The sequence below is a fragment of the Ornithorhynchus anatinus genome, chromosome 4, assembly GCF_004115215.2.
Source record: "Ornithorhynchus anatinus isolate Pmale09 chromosome 4, mOrnAna1.pri.v4, whole genome shotgun sequence".
NCBI lineage: Eukaryota > Metazoa > Chordata > Mammalia > Monotremata > Ornithorhynchidae > Ornithorhynchus > Ornithorhynchus anatinus.
This window is the reverse complement of record NC_041731.1, coordinates 69,291,708-69,310,876: the sequence shown is the minus strand read 5'-3', so window position 1 is coordinate 69,310,876 and position 19,169 is coordinate 69,291,708. Positions and strand designations below refer to the sequence as shown.

The 19,169-nt window shown below is 40.3% G+C and overlaps 1 protein-coding gene across 1 annotated transcript in view; it reads left to right on the top strand.

The window, feature by feature from the left end:
* The window catches only part of RSPO2 (R-spondin 2), a 186,671-nt gene that overhangs the window by 84,081 nt on the left and 83,421 nt on the right, over positions 1-19,169 (top strand). The window contains exons 3-4 of the mRNA XM_029062185.2: positions 5,302-5,445; positions 7,830-8,018. Coding sequence (XP_028918018.1) covers positions 5,302-5,445; positions 7,830-8,018 — 333 coding nt within the window. The remainder of the gene's footprint in view (positions 1-5,301; positions 5,446-7,829; positions 8,019-19,169) is intronic.

Sequence of the window (19,169 nt, the reverse complement as noted above, 5' to 3'; positions counted from 1 at the left end):
ACATATCATTAATAAAATGAATAGACTAATGAATATGTACATATATACACAAGAGCTGTGGGGTGGGGAGGGGGTAGAGCAGAGGGAGGGAGTGGAGCAGTGGGGAGGGGAGGAGGAACAGAGGAAAAGCGGGGGCTCAGTCTGGGAAGGCCTCCTGGAGGACATGAGCTTTCAGTAGGGCTTTGAAGTGAGGAAGTGTGCTAGTTTGGGGGATGTGAGGAGGGAGGGCATTCCAGAACAGAGGTAGGATGTGGGCCAGGGGGTCGATGGCGGGAGAGGTGAGAACGAGGCACAGTGAGGAGGTTAGCAGCAGAGGAGTGGAGTGTGTGGGCTGGACTATAGGAGAGAGCTGAGATGAGTTAAGAGGGGGCAAGGTGATGGAGAGCTTTGAAGCCAATAGTGAGGAGATACTATATGGGCTGGGAAGGGTGGTCAAGTTATTAAAGGCACAGATCCAAGTGAAGAGGTGATAAACTAAGGATAAAAAAGTAAGGGAAATGAGGGTTCTTGGAGGAGTTGTGATTTTAATAAGGTTGTGAAGATGGGGAGAGTGATGGTCTGTCAGAGATGACAGGAGAGGGCGTTCCACACCAGAGGGAAGATAATAATAATAATAATATTGGTATTTATTAAGTGCTTACTATGTACAGAGCAGTGTTCTAAGCGCTGGGGTAGATACATGGTAATCAGGTTGTCCCACGTGAGGCTCACAGTTAATCCCCATTTTACAGGTGAGGTAACTGAGGCACAGAGAAGTGAAGTGACTTGCCTACAGTCACACAGCTGACAAGTGGCAGAGCCGGAATTCGAACACATGACCTCTGACTCCCAAGCCCGGGCTCTTTCCACTGAGCATTCTGCTTCTCTAGAAAATGTGGGCAAGGAGTTGGCATTGTGATAGATGAGTTTGAAGTACAGTGAGTAGTTTGGCTTAAGAAGAGTGAAGTGTGTGTGCTGTGTTGTAGTAGATCAGTGAGGTAAGGTAGGAGGGGGCAAACTGAGTGAGAGCTTTATAACCGACGGTAAGGAGTTTCTGTTTGATGCACAGGTGGGTTGGCAACCATGGCAGGTTTTTGAAGAGTTGGAAGATATGAACTGAACATTGTTTTTAGCAAAATGATCCAGGCAGCAGAGTGAATTAAGGACTGGTGTAAGGAAAGACAGGAGGACGGAGGTTAGTGAAGAGGCTGATGCAGTAGGCAAGGCAGGATCTGATGAGTCCTTGAAGCAGTGTAGTGTAGTAGCTTGGATTAAACCTGGAAAAACAACAGGGCTTTTTGTGTGCAAGACATGGCCGGCTGGGACAGTGAATCCAACAGTGGCCTTTCTGACCCTGCTTATACTCATGGATGAATTTCACAGTTTTAATACAAAGGACAATCAGATCGTATTTAAACCTCAAAATTTTCAGGGTGAAGCATACTTTAGTCTTTCTTGATTAGAATCCGCTACCACCTCCCACTGTAGTCTTCTCCTTACTCCAAAATAAAAGCAAGAAGGAAACAAAAAATAATGATTTCAACAAATATTGTTAATTCAAAGAGAATCATTTAAATTAATCACTGCTTTTGGATGTTTTTATTCAGCTTTGGTCAGACACACTTGATGAATTATGCATGATTTTAAGTGATATATCTTTATCCTTGAATGAGAAAGGAATCAAAGACAAGCTTTTTGTTTTCTCATTGTGCCTTTATTGGCCTAAAATCTTTGAAATTAAGGAATTTAAGTGCTTACTATGTGCCAAGCACTGCACTAAGCGCTGGGGTAGGTACAAGATAATCAGTCCCTTTCCCACTTGGGGCTCACTGTTTAAGAAGGAGTAGGGAAATGGGAAATACAATTCCTTCAGTATGAAGGGGAAAATCAAGCTACATATTAATTGGCCCAGTCTACAAGAGTCACTGAGGGCAATATGGTGTCTTTCATGCTAGTCTGAAATAGCTTTTCAAACATTAACCCACAAATAGGTATAAAGGGGCTAAGCTACATGTTCAAAATGATTAAAAGAATTGGTGATGGAGCAATAATAATAGTTGTATTCATAAAGTGCTTACTGTGTGCCAGAAACTATACTAAGCCCTGGGGTGGATACAGATAGAGTTGGACACTGTCCCTGTCCTAAATGGGCTCACAGTCTCGATCCCCATTTTACATATGAGGAAACTGAGGCACAGAGAACATAAGTGACTTCCCCAGGGTCATTCAACAAGCAAATGGCAGTGCTGGAATTAGAATCCAGTTCCTGTGATTCTCAGGGCCCTACTCTGGGCCATACTGCTTCCCAAAGCCTTGTGTTTTTAGATTATCAAGTAAATGGAAAGATACAAATATTTTACCTTCACAACTTCAGTTACTAACAGATTACTTGGCAAGGGAGAGCTTATGGGAATGTCCAATAAATGTTGCAGATTTTTCCCAATCAAGTAAAGAAAAAATATGACTAGAAGACTCAGAGTCTGATCTTTTGCCCTTAGTGGGTGCTGAGGGAGGGTGCATGAGGAGTACAACATTGAAAACTGCAGGCATAGGGTTTTGGCAGTTTCCAAAAGAATCCTAACTAAAATCTGTCGAAGTGGAGGTTGATGGAGAGCGCATGAAGCTCTAAAGACCTTCCATTGATATTCTAGATAACTTCTGTGCACTTACTTTTTGCTTTCAAAGTATATGTTCCATGATAATAAATTATGTTGCATCATGTATAAAAAAGGTAAAGTGCCCTCATACCACAGAGTCCCTTTATGTACTGGGTGGTGGAAGAGGGAAAGCAAGAAGATGGCTGCACTTAAAGAACCTCACAGCATTCGTTTAGTCTGGAGTTCTCTCTCTATATTGCCATACTGATTCACTCTATACTCTGTCTATACTCTCTCTCTATACTTCTCTCTCTCTCTCTTTCTCTCTCTCTCTCTGTACTAATTCACTGAAAGCCCATATCACAGACATGACCCTAAAGAATTCTACTCATTGTACTTTCCTTACAGGAGCTTATAGTCTGATTGTTCATTGAATTATACATCTTTGTCTTCCCCACGAAAATGTCACTTTGTTTATATTTCCAAGTACTTACTACATTACATTGCATAAAGGGTGCACTCAGTAAATATTATTACAACTACTCTCCCACATGACTGACATGAACTTGTGGAAATTTTCTTGCTTTTTAAAAATTTATCCTTCTATCCTACCTTCCCTAAGTCTTCTGTCTGAGGTGGCATTACGGTTGGCATGAGCAGACTGACTTTCATCTTAAAGAAAGGTCCTACTTCGTGCAAGTTCTGCTCATGATGTTGTAGGAAGTTAGAGGAAGGATAGCACAGTCCTTCTGCCTTCAAATTGTATCATCTAAAGGCAGAGACAAAAACCATGGACATTGGAGCAGGTTTTTAGGGCCAAATATCAGTTCCAGGGCAGAGATAGGGTAGTGGGTGACTGGAGTTAAAACTAGGAAGACTTCATAGAGCACACTGACCCCAAGCTTCTGCAACTATAGTGGAAACAATAATCCTGGTGGAAACCATGGTTTTGGTAAAAAAGGGGTTAGAGATTAAGGATTGTTTAAAAATCTTTGCATGTTTCTAAAGCAACATTCTAAACTGTAATGTTTGAAGTTATTACTGAAGGTATGAAAAATGATGAAACTCTTTCTAATCTTAGACTAATCACAGAGTTGTTTGCATGTCAAACAAGAATTGTGAATTAAAATAAAATATCACATTTCCGATACCTTCTCGGGGAGATTATTATTAGTATTAGTATTATTTCTTTAATAATAATAATGTTGGTATTTGTTAAGCGCTTACTGTGTGCCGAGCACTGTTCCAAGCAGTGGGGGAGATACAGGGTAATCAGGTTGTCCCACGTGAGGCTCACAGTTAATCCCCATTTTAAAGATGAGGGAACTGAGGCACAGAGAAGTTAAGTGACTTGCCCACAGTCACACAGCTGACAAGTGGCAGAGCCGGGAGTTGAACTCATGACCTCTGACTCTGAAGCCCAGGCTCTTTTCCACTGAGCCACGCTGCTTCCCTACACTTATTTCACTGAATCTTAGAACTGCTTCCTTGACATAAATCTATCATCATCATCAGCGATATATGAACACTCACTCTGTGCAGAGCACTGTACCAACTCCTTCGGATAGTACCAACCATCTGAGTTGATAGACATTCCCTACCCACAAAGAGTTTACAGCCTAAAGGGGGAGATTGACATTAATATAAATACACAGTATATACCTGAAATAACTTCAGGGAAGCATGTAACTCTTTAAAAAACATAACATAGAGGAAGTACAAATAGACAAGTATCTAGCTAGTTACCGTTCTAGAACCTATGGAAAGTTAAATGGATGTGCTCTCTATCAATCAATCCGTTGTATTTATTGAGTCCTTACCATATGCAAAGCAATGTACTAAGTACTTGGGTTTATACTATAGGGCAGAGTTGGTTGACACATCCCCTCCCTGCCAGGTGCTTGCAGTCTAGAGAGGGAGATGGACTTTAAAATAAATTATGGCTCTGTACATAAGTGCTGGGAGGGGGTTGATTGAATACCGAGTGCTTAAAGGGTACAGATTCAAATGTGTAGGTGACACAGAAGGCAGAGGGAGTAGAAGAGATAATAATTGTGGTATTTATTAGGCACTTACTATGTGACAGGCACTGTACTAAACGCTTAGGTGGTTACAAGTAAATAGGGTTGGCCATGTGGGGCTCACAGTCTCAATCCCCATTTTACAGATGAGGTAAATGAGGCACAGTGAAGTGACTTGCCCAAGCTCACACCAGCAGACGTGGCGGGGCTGGGATTAGAACCCATGACCTTCTGACTCTCAGGCCCATGCTCTATCCACTATACCATGCTGCTTCTCACAATGGACGTACAGCTCAAAACTGAGAAAATATTAAAGATGAAGCTATAAGTAAACTAATGGAATTTTTTGCTTGTGCATTTACTTAAAAAATCTAGGCAAGCCATGGGTAAATTCACTTAAGGGATGTTGAGTTGAAAGAATTGGAAAAGTAGCCTCATGGGATTAGGAGAAATCCACTATTTCTTCCACTTGGAAAAGACTTCCCAGAGATGGGGGAATGTCAAGAGGTGTGAGCCCAGATCATACTCACTCTTTTCCAACATCTTGGTAATTCAAAGTGTCCTAACAATGTCTCTTTCTTTCTGTCTTTCTTTCATTCTTTCTTTCTCTGTTTCTCTCCCCCACTTCCCCTCTCTCTCTTTCCCATGTCTCTCCTCTCTCTCTCTCTCTCTCTCTCTCTCTCTCCTCTCTCTCTCAAATTTAGGATGCAGAATAGAAAACTGTGACTCTTGCTTCAGCAGAGATTTTTGTACCAAGTGCAAAGCTGGTTCTTTCTTGCATAGAGGCCGTTGCTTTGATGAATGTCCTGATGGTTTTGCACCACTGGAGGAAACCATGGAATGTGTGGGTGAGTAGATTTTTTTTAATATAACTTTCTCCAAAGGCAGTGCTTTATCACCTGTGCCTTGGAAAATTAAAATTGAATTTTATAAAAAGTTCTGGACTGGCATTTTGAATTCTCCAGATGACATAATGGATGTATTTAAATAGTATATCACTCTCATAGAGTTTTGGTACAATTACCGGGGGAGGTGATTAATGTGCCAGGAATGAAGTTTATAACCTATGAAATACATCCATTTCAACTGAATAAATCAGTAGTGACTTTCCAAGGTCTTCAAAGTTGAAGGAAAAAGTATTTAAGGAGGCCCACTTTAATATGCTGCTGTCCATTATGAGATTTATGCTACAACTTTAAATGCGAAAGGATATGCATCTCAAGGGTGCCGTATGGAGTGCTATCCTTGCATTTAATTAAGCCCAAATGTTATAATGAATTTGCGTAGCTTTATTTTTCCAAAGCACTTCTGTATCTATAATCTCATTTTGCAAAATGGTGAAGTAGGGATAATTCTCTCCATTTTATAATTGAGGATACTGAGGCACAGAAGGGTAAACTGATTTGCCTGAAGTTTCACAGCCAACCGGTAGCAAAGCTGAGTCCATGCCTCCTGTCTCTCAGACATCTATTCTTTCATTATGGTACACTGTATTATTAGAATTATTTTGCAATACTGTGAGTTTAATGTCATCATTTTGTAAAAAGCAGGACTGCACCAAAATAGAACTATAATGTTTTTATGGGGAAAAATTAGCAGAAACAAATGCAAAATACTTAAGTTTAGGATGAAGCGTCATTGTTTTATATTAGAAGAGGGTAGAATTCTTGGCTCAGACCACCTTTAATGCCATGAAACTCTTAGCAAATATTTCCGTTCTCCAAAAGTTGATGTCAAGCAGTCTGGATGAATTGGAATATAATAATAATAATAATAATAATGATATTTGTGCGACACTGGTGAAATCACCAGAGTAAATTTGGTCATATGAAGTGCATGATAATCAATCTAGTGCACAAGCACATACATATTTACACACTCACATGAACACATTTGTATTCTTCTGCAATTTACAGAATTAGTAAAGACTAGAAATTAACCTTGAAGACAGAGATCATATGTTGCTTGCATTTATGAATTAGAAAAATGAAAACAAAATCAGGAATGCCATCATGCTCTTTATAGATTGCAGCACTATAAGGGTACCTAATTTCAGGTCAGACTAAGGAAGTCTAAATAGGAGGTAATATCTAAGGCTATGAAACTTAGACCTAACACGTGCCAAAATCAATTACTCAAATGTGGCCCGTTTACAGTATGGTTTTGAGGAAAGGGCATGGACTTGTGAGTCGAAGGACCTGGGTTCTAATCCAGACTCTACCACTCCGGCTGGGTAAGATCTTGGGCAAATCACTTAACCTTTCTGTGCCCATTTCCTCATCTGTAAAATGGAAACTAAATACCTATTCTCCCAGGCTTGAGACCCATGAGGGGTAAAGACTGTATCCATCTTGATTACCTTATATCTGCCCAGTGCTTAGTATAGTGCTTGGCATACTTGACACTTGAAAGTACCATTATTCCTAAAGTGATATACTATATTATTATCATATGTCAGTAATGGCTAGAGAGGGATCACAGAAAGGTCCATGGACGCATGATGGGATAGAATGGAGACTACTATCTGGAGACAGAAGCAGCCCGCAGGAGATGAACCAGAATGGTATACAACAATTAGTAATAGGGAGGCTCTTTTCAAGCGGAGGTTTGGGGAAAACTATATTTTCTATATGCAGCACTTTACAGTTTTCAATTTTGCTACTTACAGATACAGAGCAAAAAGCTGTATTGCCAAATTGAGGAGATCTGTAGTTATTCATCAGTATTTTCAGCCATAGACAAAAATCGTGTCAGCTTAATGTCATGGTTTTTCATTGTTTATGTGGTACTTGTATTTAAGATCCAAATAATCAGTTTTCTAAATGTACATTCAGCTCCTAGAGTGTAAACATCTAGAGGGCAGATGAATGTCTGATCTGTACAGCAATTTGGCGAATCAATTAATTTTGATTGAGCTCCTACTGTATGCAGAACATTGTACTAAGGTATTGGGAGAAAATGAAAAAGAAGCATTGTGGCCTAGTTGAAAAGAGTGCAGGAGAGCTAGAATCTAATCCTAACTCCATCACTTTTAGAAGAAACAAGTCCCATTCTTAAGGAGTTTATAGTCTAGTAGAGATAGACATGAAATTATTTACAGTTAGGAAACAGTGGAAAATTATTGAATAGTCACATGCAATAAGTAAAAGAAGAATTATTTGTTTGTGAAGATGAGCCTGAGGGGGTTGATGTGTATTGAACTGTGATGGGTATTTTGTCTTTGTTTTCTCAGAGGGATGTGAAGTGGGTCCTTGGAGCGAGTGGGGAGTTTGCAGCAGAAATAATCGAACATGTGGGTTTAAATGGGGCCTGGAGACAAGAACACGGCAAATTGTTAAGAAGCCAGCAAAGGACACAATACCATGCCCGACCATTGCCGAATCCAGGAGATGTAAAATGGCTCTGAGGCATTGTCCAGGAGGTAAGGATCACTAATTTTCTGTCATGAGCTCATTGGAAAACTGTCACTTTACATTTGTTTGAATCAGTGGGGGAAGCCAAACCCAAAATTTCTCTCATATGTACTTATCCATGGCTATTTCTCTTGGAGAGATATTTAACTTGGCTTAAGCTTGAGAGGTAGGTGATTACTGACTTCTAGAAGGTTCTCGAAATCTTCGTAAAATGGGTTCAAGTGAAGGTGGTTAAAGAATAGACAGCTGACCTACAAGGTTTGTGGAATCTAGGAAGCAGTTTCTTGATGGCAAAATATAGCATGAGAAGAAATTTTCAAGGTGGTGGCCATTTTAGTTACCCACTTCCCATCTTTGCTGGCATTTTTAAGTCAACAACATTTATTAGTATGTACAATAATTGAACTAGCAAATGCTGGGAATTATGCATGAGCATTATTTCGGACACAATCTTTGGCCTATAAGAATCATGTCATCTAAAGAAAGTGGAGTAGCAGTCACATGGAGAGAAAAATAAAACAACTAAGTCAGTTAGGGAACATAAAATTATTCTCCATAGTTTACTAGCAGCTGTGAAAGTAGCTTCATACTACTTGAGTACATGAGTGCTCCTGCCCATGTGAGGGTGAGGTTTATGCCTGGGTATGTTGGATGGCAGCATGGGGGCTGTCTGACATTTTGAAAATAAAATAAAAGGAGTTTCATGACCTAATGATATTTGAGAATAGACTAAAACTCTCACACCATCTTGTAGTTTCACTAATGCCATCTAAGAACAATATGACAGGACAAGATTACCAACAATGAGATTTAGAAAGTGTTTAGGCTACCTTCCAAGACAGGCTGAAAACTGTAAGTTCCTTCTGGGCAAGGATTGTATCAACCAACCTGGTTGTATTTCACTTTCCTGAGTGCTCAGCTCATGTGACGAGCTCAGAAAATACCCTTGATTGATTGGGAAAGATCCTGATCATCTGAAGGCGGAGCAAGTGGGGGAAAGTGGTCATGTTGCCAGTTCTCAAGGAGCAGGTACCATGTGTCCTCGAAGCTCGGACCCTTTTGGATGCAGGCAGAGCCCAGCCTTGCTTGAAGTTCGGTCTCTGGAGGAAGCAGCGACAGAGGGTCATGGGGGCGATTAACGTCCCAGTGGCCAAGTTGGACAGGGCCCTATGGCTGGATCTGCATGTGTTTCCAGCTTGGTGCTTGGTGACTAAGCCACACCCAGAGAAGAGGGATCTCATCATCTCCTGTAAGAGCTAGATGGGCTGGCGGGAACACCGGGCCACCCAGATGGTCCATTGGATGGGATTCTTGGAGACTTGGAATTACTACTACTAGTTACTACTAATCCTGCTCCTCTTCCTCCCCATCCCCCCATACTGTGGAACCCGTTGTTAAGTAGAGATTGTCTTTATCTGTTGCCAAATTTAACTTTCCAAGCATTTAGTACATTGCTGTGCACACAGTAAGTGCACAGGAAATATAATTGAATGAGTGAATAATAATAATTATGGTATTTAATAATAATAACGATGGCATTTGTAAAGTGCTTACTATGTGCCAAACACTGTTCTGAACGCTGGGTCCAGGAGCTACATGGAGTGGACAAGAAGGAGAAAGCAGGGGAATGAATCAATCAATCTTTTTGTTGAGTGCTTACTGTGTGCAGAATACTGTACTAAACTCTTGGGAGACTATAATACAGCCAAATTGGCAGACACAATCCCTGATTACAGCGAGCTCAGAGCCTAGAAGGGGAGATGGAATTAACATAAATAAATTGTGGATATGTACATAAGTGCTTTGGGGCTGAGGGAAGGGTGAATAACAATGATAATAATAATAACTGTGGTATTTGTAAAGTGCTTACTATGTGCCAGGCACTGTTGTAAGAGTTGACAAGTTAATCAGGTTGGACACAGTATTTGTCCCACATTGGGTTCACACAGTCTTAATCCCCATTTTACAGAGGAGGTAACCAAGGCACAGAGAAGTGAAGTGGGTTACTCAAGGTCACACAGCAGATGAGTGGCAGAGCTGGAATAAGAATCCAGGTCTTTCTGACTCCCGGGTCTGTACTCCATCCTCTAGGCTACACTACTTCTAGCCTGTTTGCTTGTTTTGATGTCTGTCTCCCCGCTTCTAGACTGTATTGTCTCTATTGCTGAATTTTACTTTTGAAGCACTTAGTACAGTGCTCTGCACACAGTAAGTGCCTAATAAATATGATTAAATAAATGAATGCTGCTCAGGAACAAATCGGGTTCATGCAGAAAAAGAAGAAATGAGGGCTTAGTCAGGGAAGGCCTCTTGGAGGAGATGTGCCTTCAGTAAGCCTTTTAAGATGAGGAGAGTAAATGTCTGTTGGATATGAAGAGGAAAGGCATTCCAGGCTAGAGGCTGGATGTGAGCGGAGATGAGATAGATGAGATCAAGGTACACTGAGTAGGTTGGCGTTAGAGGAGCAAAATGTGTGGGCTGGGTGGTAGTAGAAAAGTAACAAGGTGAGGTAGGGGAAAGCGAGGTGATTGAGTGCTTTAAAGCTGAAGGTAAGGGGTTTCTTTTTGATGCGGAGGTGTATGGGCAACTACTGAAGGTTCTTGAGGAGTGGGGAAACATGGACTGAAGGTTTCTATAGAAAAATGATGTGGGCAGCAGAGTGAAGTATGGACTGGAGTGGGGAGAGACAGGAGGCCGATACAGTCATCAAGGCGCGACTGGATAAGTGCTTGAATTAATGTGGTAGTTGTTTGAATAGAGAGGATAGAGCAGATTTTAGAGATGTTGTGAAGGTTGAACTGAAAGGATTTACTGATAAATTAGTGAAGATGGGGTTGGGCTAGATTTTAAAATCCTATCGAATCTACTTGCTAGGGAACCTCCCAAGCCCTTATAACAGAGCTCAGCACATGATAAGACACTCAACAAATACAATTGTATTGTATGGCTACTTGGAAGATCACTGACCTAAATCCAATTGGAGATTGCAAAGAGTCGGAGTCCTAGTTTTAAAGGAATTTACGGAGTCCTAGTTTTAAAGGAATTTACAGTTTAATGAGAGAGCTAGGACGAAAACACATTTGGGCATCCTACATAGCTGTTATTGGGCAGGGATTGTCTCTCTCTGTTGCCGAATTGTACGTTCCAAGCGCCTAGTACAGTGCTCTACACGTAGTAAACACTCAATGAATACGATTGAATGAATGGATAGCTCTCCTTCTAGACTGTAAGATTGTTGTGGGCAAGAAATATGACCGCTATATTGTGAGGTACTCTCCCAAGCACTTAGTTCAGTCCTCTGCACACCCAGTGTACTCAATAAATATAATGGATTGATTAATTGACTTAAAATGGAAAAATGATTAATGCGAGGGGAGAACTTGAAAAGCATGAGTAGGAAAAATTGTGCATTTTGTAAAATGCTTTGGAGAAAGTGTAAAAAAATTAAATAAAATAAACTGGAATGCTAGAGGCAGTGAGCCATAATCAGAAGGTGCTGGCCTGGGTGGGAGGAGGTTGGATGGGGGGAAGCAGGTGAGGGGGTCAGACTTTTACTCATAGAGAAGCAGCATGGCGTAGTGTATCCACGGGCTAAGTACGGGCTTAGGTGTCAGAGGTCATGGGTTCTAACCCCTGCTCCGCCACTTGTCACCTATGTGACTTTGGGCAAGTCACTTCACTTCCTTGTGCCTCAGTTACCTCATCTGTAAAATGGGGATTAAGACTGTGAGCCCCACGTGGGACAACCTGATTACCCTGAATTTACCACAGCGCTTAGAACAGTGCTCGGCACATAGTAAGCACTTAACAAATACCAACATTATTATGATGTGTCCTTGGGCAAGTCACTTGACTTCTCTATGTCTCACTTTCCTCATCTGTAAAATGGGCATTGAGACTGTGAGTCCCCTGTGAGACAGGGACTGTATCCAATCTGATTTGCTTGTATCCACCACAGTGCTTAGTATAGTGCCTCACACATAGTAAGTGCAAAACAAATACCATAATAAGGATAACTAGTATTATTATTATTTGCTCTTCTCCATTCTGTTCCAACTTGTTCTGATGATAAGAACAAGAGGATAGTCAGGAAGATACTGAAGATGCTGGTGGCTTGTGGTAAAGTGAAGTGGTACAGGCAGGGCTGTGATCGAATCCAACATGGGCAAGGGTGCCACCTACCACCCCCTCTCCAGAACACCCATTCCGGGACTGTCTCTTAGAGTGGAATTGATTTCTGCTGACCCAGAGGTGGCTTTGAACATATTTGTAAAGCTTTGTCAGAACTGTTTTAGTTTGTAAAAGGCTCCCTGAATTTGTAACCGCATACAGGAAGTGAACATAATCTGAGCTTTCTCTCCACATGGTGCTAGTTCATAGAATGACCCATGGAAAGGAAAAAATGGCCAGTTTGAGAAACTATTGGATCCAGATTCAGAAGCTACTATTAGGAAAATAGGTTTTCCTATTGAATTAGCTCTGCCTTTCCTTACTGAGTCTTTGAAACTGACTTTTTTTTTGGTCTTTCACCAACAAGGATGGTTTTGTTCAAATAAACTGGGTATTTGAATTGAAAATCTAAGAAAATGTTTTCTTACAACACTAATAAGCTGGCTTCTTGAATTGCTGAAAGCATTTACCCTCCAGCCCGGTGCCTCAATGAAAACCGGAAATAATTCAGGTATTCAGAATAAAGGCATGCCTTGTTTTGTGTTGCTTATATACCTACCATTCCCTGTTTCTCTCCCATCGCCCCACAAAGTGGTGAAAGCTAATAGCAAAAGTTAAGTTGTGAAACTGTTAATAGAAGCTGTGAAAATGCTTCTATTAACAAAAATGCTAATATTTAACAAAGCCCTAAGCAGTTGTTTCACTTAAATACTCTACATCTTAACTACCGGTGAGAATTGTGAAAATATCTTGGTTACCTGTAACGTTTACTGCAAGCTACTGATATTTTGTCTACACTGTGAGGAGTACTACACTATTTGAATTGGGAATAACCTGGAACCATTTGGACATCATTTTAAATAAAGCCAAAACCAAAGGACCTTACTCAGACTTCTAATACACTATTTGTGTTTGTGAGTTCTGGCTTTTGGAGTTTGTTTTTACCCAGGTCTCACCTTACCTCATGCCATGTTTAGGAATTTTTTTTTTCCTCTATTTTGGTTTTCTCCTGAGTGATCTAGAAACTGGTTTTGCAGAGAGGGTTCCAATGAAGGAAAATTGAAGTTGTTTTGGATGCCTCTGATTTGGGAGGAGGATTTGTGAATTAAATCAGATTATCTTGATGAATAATAATATAGTACAATGGGCACATTGAGGTTTTTGAAAAATAACTACTACACATCACGTAAATGTCAAATGAATGCTGAAAGGTTACATTTTTTTAAGCCTAAACATCACCATTTACACAATTTATAGAAAATAGTATCACTTTTTCGAGGGAGCAGTAAGGCCTAGTGGATAGAGTACTGGCCTGGGAGTCGGAAGGACCTGGGTTTTAATCCCAGCTCCACCACTTGTCTGCTGTGTGACCTTGGGCTAGTCACTTCACTTTTCTGTGCCTTAATTCTGTCATGTGCAAAATGAGGATTAAGACTCAGAGCCCCATGTGGTGCGTGGACTGTGTCCAATCTGATTAGCTTGCATCTAAAACAGTGTTTAATATAGTGCCTGACACATAGGAAGTGCCTAATAAATACCATAATTATTAAAGAAAGCATGAGATTCTCTAGATTGTAAATTCCTCTGGGGGGAGGGAACAAACATGCTTTACCAACTCAGTACTTTCCCAAGCACTTAGTACAGTGGCCTGTACTTAGTAAGTGCTCAATAAATATGATTGATTGGAGCAGGCAATCCCTTTATCTCCTGCTGCATCTTGATTAGATCTCCCTGTACTGCTTGGTTAAGCATTGCACAAATGACAGAAATAATTGGATTGGAAGTCCTTAAAAATACTCCATCCTTCAAGAATATGTGAATTTTCTGCTGCTGGGGAGAAGTCTTCTCACAACTTGCCCTCCCCAAAATTAATATATTGAGTTTTTGAAAATTACTTTCAGGAATAAAGTGCAATAGGATATAATATATATATATACACACACATATATATATATATATATATATATATGTATAACTACATAAAATTCTATGCTAGATTAATTTGAGCAATGAAAAGATAAGATCAGAGGGGAATTATTTCCAATGTGAGGCTCTTAATTTTGATTATTTATAGAATATGCTTTACTATCCACACGATTATGTTAGTGTCAAAGAATTGAGGGAGATTAATGATGGAATCTCCCATTGTAAATGATGGGTGAGCCACAGTTCATCTGAGATGGCACTGGGCCCAATCCCCTTCAAGAAGGAATTACAATTCTGGAATATAGCAATAGCCTTCCTAAACTTTCAGCTCTGGCCATCATTTTTCCAGTGGGGCAGTGGGGGCCACCAGAGAACAAATAAGTAATAATAATAATGATGGTACTTCTTAAGCACTTAGTATATGCTAAGTACTGTATTAGGCATGCTGGGGTGGATACAAGCAAATCTGGTTGGTCACAGTCCCTGTCCCACATTGCGACTCACAGTCTCAATCCCCATTTTATAGATGAGGTAACTGAGGTAGAGGGGAATGAAATGACTTGCCCAAGATCATACAGCAGGCAAGCGGCAGAGCTGGGATTAGAGCTTAGGTCCTTCTGTCTCCAGGCTTGTGCTCTATCCACTACACCATGCTGCTAGTCTTTACTAAGAAAAACTGCATGTACTAAGCATTTGGGAGAGTGCAACAGAACAGAGTTGGTGGACATGTTCCCTACCCATAATGAGCTTACTGTTTAGATGGGACCGTGGAAGACTGGATAGTGAGGTAAAAGCATATATAGGTGAGATACCAGGAGATAAAGGCAGGGGAGCACTTAGCCCAGGCAGAGAGAGCCTGATAAGCAAGAAGCTCCTTGTGGGGAGGGGAAAGCAATGTGGCCTAATGGAAAGAGTCTGGGCATAAGTGCTGTGAGATTGATGTGAATGTTAAGTGATTAGATTTGACTTCAAGTGATACGACTACCAATTGGGATAATGAACTTCTTTTGATGTTTGTCCTCTGGACCCTTTAATTAACAGCCAAGAGATGTGTGCACATGTGTGATTGCCTTGTGGAGATGGGGAGGGGAAGAGACCTGGAAAACCAACAACATTGTTCTGTGTTTCTCTACAACTGCACAGCTTCCAGTAGCTGAAATATAGAGCTGCCAAGTCTTGTACATCTGGCAACTATCTCTTACCCTTCCACTACAGGAATCCCCATTCCAACGTTTTCAGCTTTTTAAAGATCAAGTGGTATCCCTGTAGGTCTGCATCTAACTCTTGTAGTGGAGGGTTCAGTGTTAGCCTTCTAGGAGAGTCAGAGGTATGGAAAAACTGAAGCAAATAGGAGTAAGAAAAAAATCAGTAACCTGGTAAAAAAGTACTGAAGGGTGGCAGAGATGGATCTCCATTAGAAGATTCTCTTCCATGTAGTGTTTCTCAAAGCTAAGATATAATATTGGTATTTGTTATACACTTACTATGTGCCGAGCACTGTTCTAAATGCTGGGGTAGATACAGGGTAATCAGGTTGTCCCACTTGAGGCTCACAGTCTTAATCCCCATTTTACAGATGAGGTAACTGAGGCACCGAGAAGTCAAGTGACTTGCCCAAAGTCACACAGCTGACAGGTGGCGGACCTGGGATTAGAACCCATGACCTCTGACTCCTAAACCCGTACTCTTTCCACTGAGCCACGCTGCTTCTGAGATCTGTAGTTTCCTTGCCCTCTCCTGAGCTCTGCACCCATACTATTGGCTGGAAGTGGTAAATAAGAAGAAAGAAATAATTTTTTTAAAGCAAAAGAGAAGGCTGCACCAACTAGATAAATAAAGATGGAAGGATAAACTCCTTGAGGTTAGGGAACATGCCGACCGATTCTGGTGTATTGCAATCTCCCGAGCACTTAGTATAGTACTCTGCTCACAGTACGAGCTCAAAAAATACAATTGAATGATCGATATAATATTTTATCCAAAAATGCTGTGGAAAATTTTTTGCCCCTCCCCTGTAACTTATAGTTTCTTTCAGAGAGCACTTTTCAGAGTAACTCTAGTTTTCCTCTGTAATGAAATTAATCTTCCTGGTTATTCCATGATGAGATTGCCTTAAGTAGTCTGATTGGGACTTGCTTTCTTGGACCGTGTGCTTTATTTGAAGACAGTTCTTTGGGCAAAAATATATGGATACAATTCTGTGTGGTTGTATATTTTGTGGGTAGCGCCTGTTCTGCTGTTTTGTCTGAAAATTCCTTTACACGTTGAACAAAGTGAGCTTTCCATAGCTGAATGATACACACAAACACACATACACACGTAGTATGTCTTGCCTGCTATTCCCATTTCCATTCAGTCATTCATTCAGTCATATTTATTGAGTGCTTAATGTGTGCAGAGCACTGTACTAACCTCTTGGAAAGTACAATTCAGCCATAGAAAGAGAGACAATCCCTGCCCACACCGGGCTTACAGTCTAAGGGTGGGGAGACAGACATCAAAACAAGTAAACAGGCATCAATTGCATCAATACAAATAAAGAGAATTTTATAGATGTATACACATCGAAACAAGTAAACAAGCATCAATATAAATCAATAGAATTATATATAGATATAATAATAAGAATAATAATGATGGCATTTGTTAAGCGCTTACTATGTGCAGAGCACTGTTCTAAGCCCTGGGGTAGACACAGGGGAATCAGGTTGTCCCACGTGGGGCTCACAGACTTCATCCCCATTTTACAGATGAGGTAACTGAGGCACAGAGAAGTGAAGCGACTTGCCCACAGTCACACAGCTGGCAAGTGGCAGAGCCGGGATTTGAACTCATGACCTCTGACTCCAAAGCCCGGGCTCTTTCCACTGAGCCAAGCTGCTTCTCTGTAGGTATACATACCTATATACATAAGTGCTGTGGGGTGGGGAGAGGGAGGGAAAGAGCAAAGAGAGTCACAGCAACTCATCAGCCATTTCTAGTACTTAGATAGGCCTTCCAAGAGGCCTTCCCAGACTAAGTCCCCCTTTCCCTCAGCTTCCACTCAGTCACCCTGACTCATTCCCTTTGCTCTACCCCTCCTCCTTGTCCCACAGCATTTGTGTATATATGTACATATCTATAATTCTATTTATATTAATGCCAGTTTACTTGTTTTGATGTATATATCTTTAATTCTCTTTATTTATATTGATGCTATTGATGCCTGTTTACTTGTTTTGAAGTCTGTCTCCCCACCCCAGACTGTAAACCCATTGTGGGCAGGGATTATCTCTTTTTGTTGCTGAATTGTACTTTCCAAGCACTTAGTACAGTGCTCTGCACAGAGTAAGTGCTAAATAAAAACAATTGAATAAATGAATATTTAAAAACATCCTCCTTCAGGATTTGATTATATGTTGGTGTGATTAATTGTACTATCAATCAATTTATTCAGACTATCCTAGTTTTAAATATTTTTATATCTGTCTCTCCCATTAGAAAGCAAATTCCTTGCAGCCAAGTAATCTCATGATACTGTTGTACTTTCCCAAGTACTTGCTACAGTACTTTGCATCCATTGGGTGCTCAACAAATAGAAATACAAATACTAGTGGCAACTGAGTAGGTCAATCCCATTGGATCCAAAGGAAAAATATTTTACAGAATTTGCTTCTTTCTATTCTGCTATCCAAAGTCCCACCCATTACTTATCCAAAGTATGGGTCTTTGATATTATTTCTTTATCACCATGGAGCTTGGTAATCTTTAAAACAGAGTGAACTGAGGAAAATTTTTTTTTTTCCTGTCTGAGATGACATGTGTCTCCTGATTGGCTTGGGTATATGACTGATTGACAGGTACTTCCAGGAGATTCAGGGCACTATTCTTATCCTGTTTCTAGCCTGCCCAGATTTTGGGGATTGAGGTATTGACTTGTCTGTCAATTCTCTTTGCATGGTTGAATCCCACTAAACGTTAGCTTGACACCAGCATTGGGGTTGTTCATCTTTGGGCAAACCCCAGAATTTTCTACTGCAAAATTTCTTTCAAAAAACATAGCAGTGAAATTCAGACTATCCTTGGGCAAACTGTACTGTTCTCTCCTGACTTTTAGAGCTGCCTTGTTTTATCTTCCCTAAATAGTGGCTCATAGTAGGATAAATAATCACATTAATTGTTTACCTTTTTATTTTACCGAAATGGGGATTTGCTATATACTGAGCACATGAAATTCAAAAACAAAAATCTGGTACAGAATAATATTTTGGTTTGGAGGGAAGACTCTGCACTATATTAAACAGACCATTGACCCGATTCTTCCTTTAAAAAGAAAAAGGCAGTTCTTAATTTGGAGGAAGCCTAAAGAAATAATACTTACTAGTTTAGATGTTAAGATTATGATCCTGATCTAGAAATGCAATAGAAATAAGACCTTTCTAACTAATATTCTTCACATATAAATTAAGAGCAACTTGTGGACTAAGTGCTAGATAATATGGCTAAGGGCATTGGAGATTGTGATGGATTAAACTCAGAGCAGGAAATAAGGATATTTTTGGTAGGGCAGGGTCAAGAAAATATGTCTGGCATATGCTTTTTATTTCTCTACATTTCATTTACATTTGCGTTGCAATTTATGTGGTCTACATTATACATGCTAACTTTAAATGTAGTTTGGGCCCAGATTTTACTAATTCTTTCAGAAGAAAGAAGGCACAGTTGCCTTTATCTTTTCTGTTAACAGAGTTTAGTTTTCCATTTATCAGGGATTGGAATACTAGTCATCTGTCCATCTAGGGCTCTGTGACAACCATGGGTTATGGAAAGAGTGTTTCCATCCTTCTGGAATGTTTTCAAAGCTCTATAGACAGGGGCAGGCCTGTAAAGAAAAGATAATTTTACATAGTCAGAAGGTTATTGTAAATGGAAGTCTTTCCTGTAAAAGAGACAGCGTAGATCAATGTAGAATATGCTCTGTTGCTTGATCCCTTTTTCTAAATTTTAATTTTGAAATTGTTTCTTCAGAGAGAGTGTTTTGAAATGAACAGGGAAATGTTTGGCATTTTTGATGTGAATGTTCT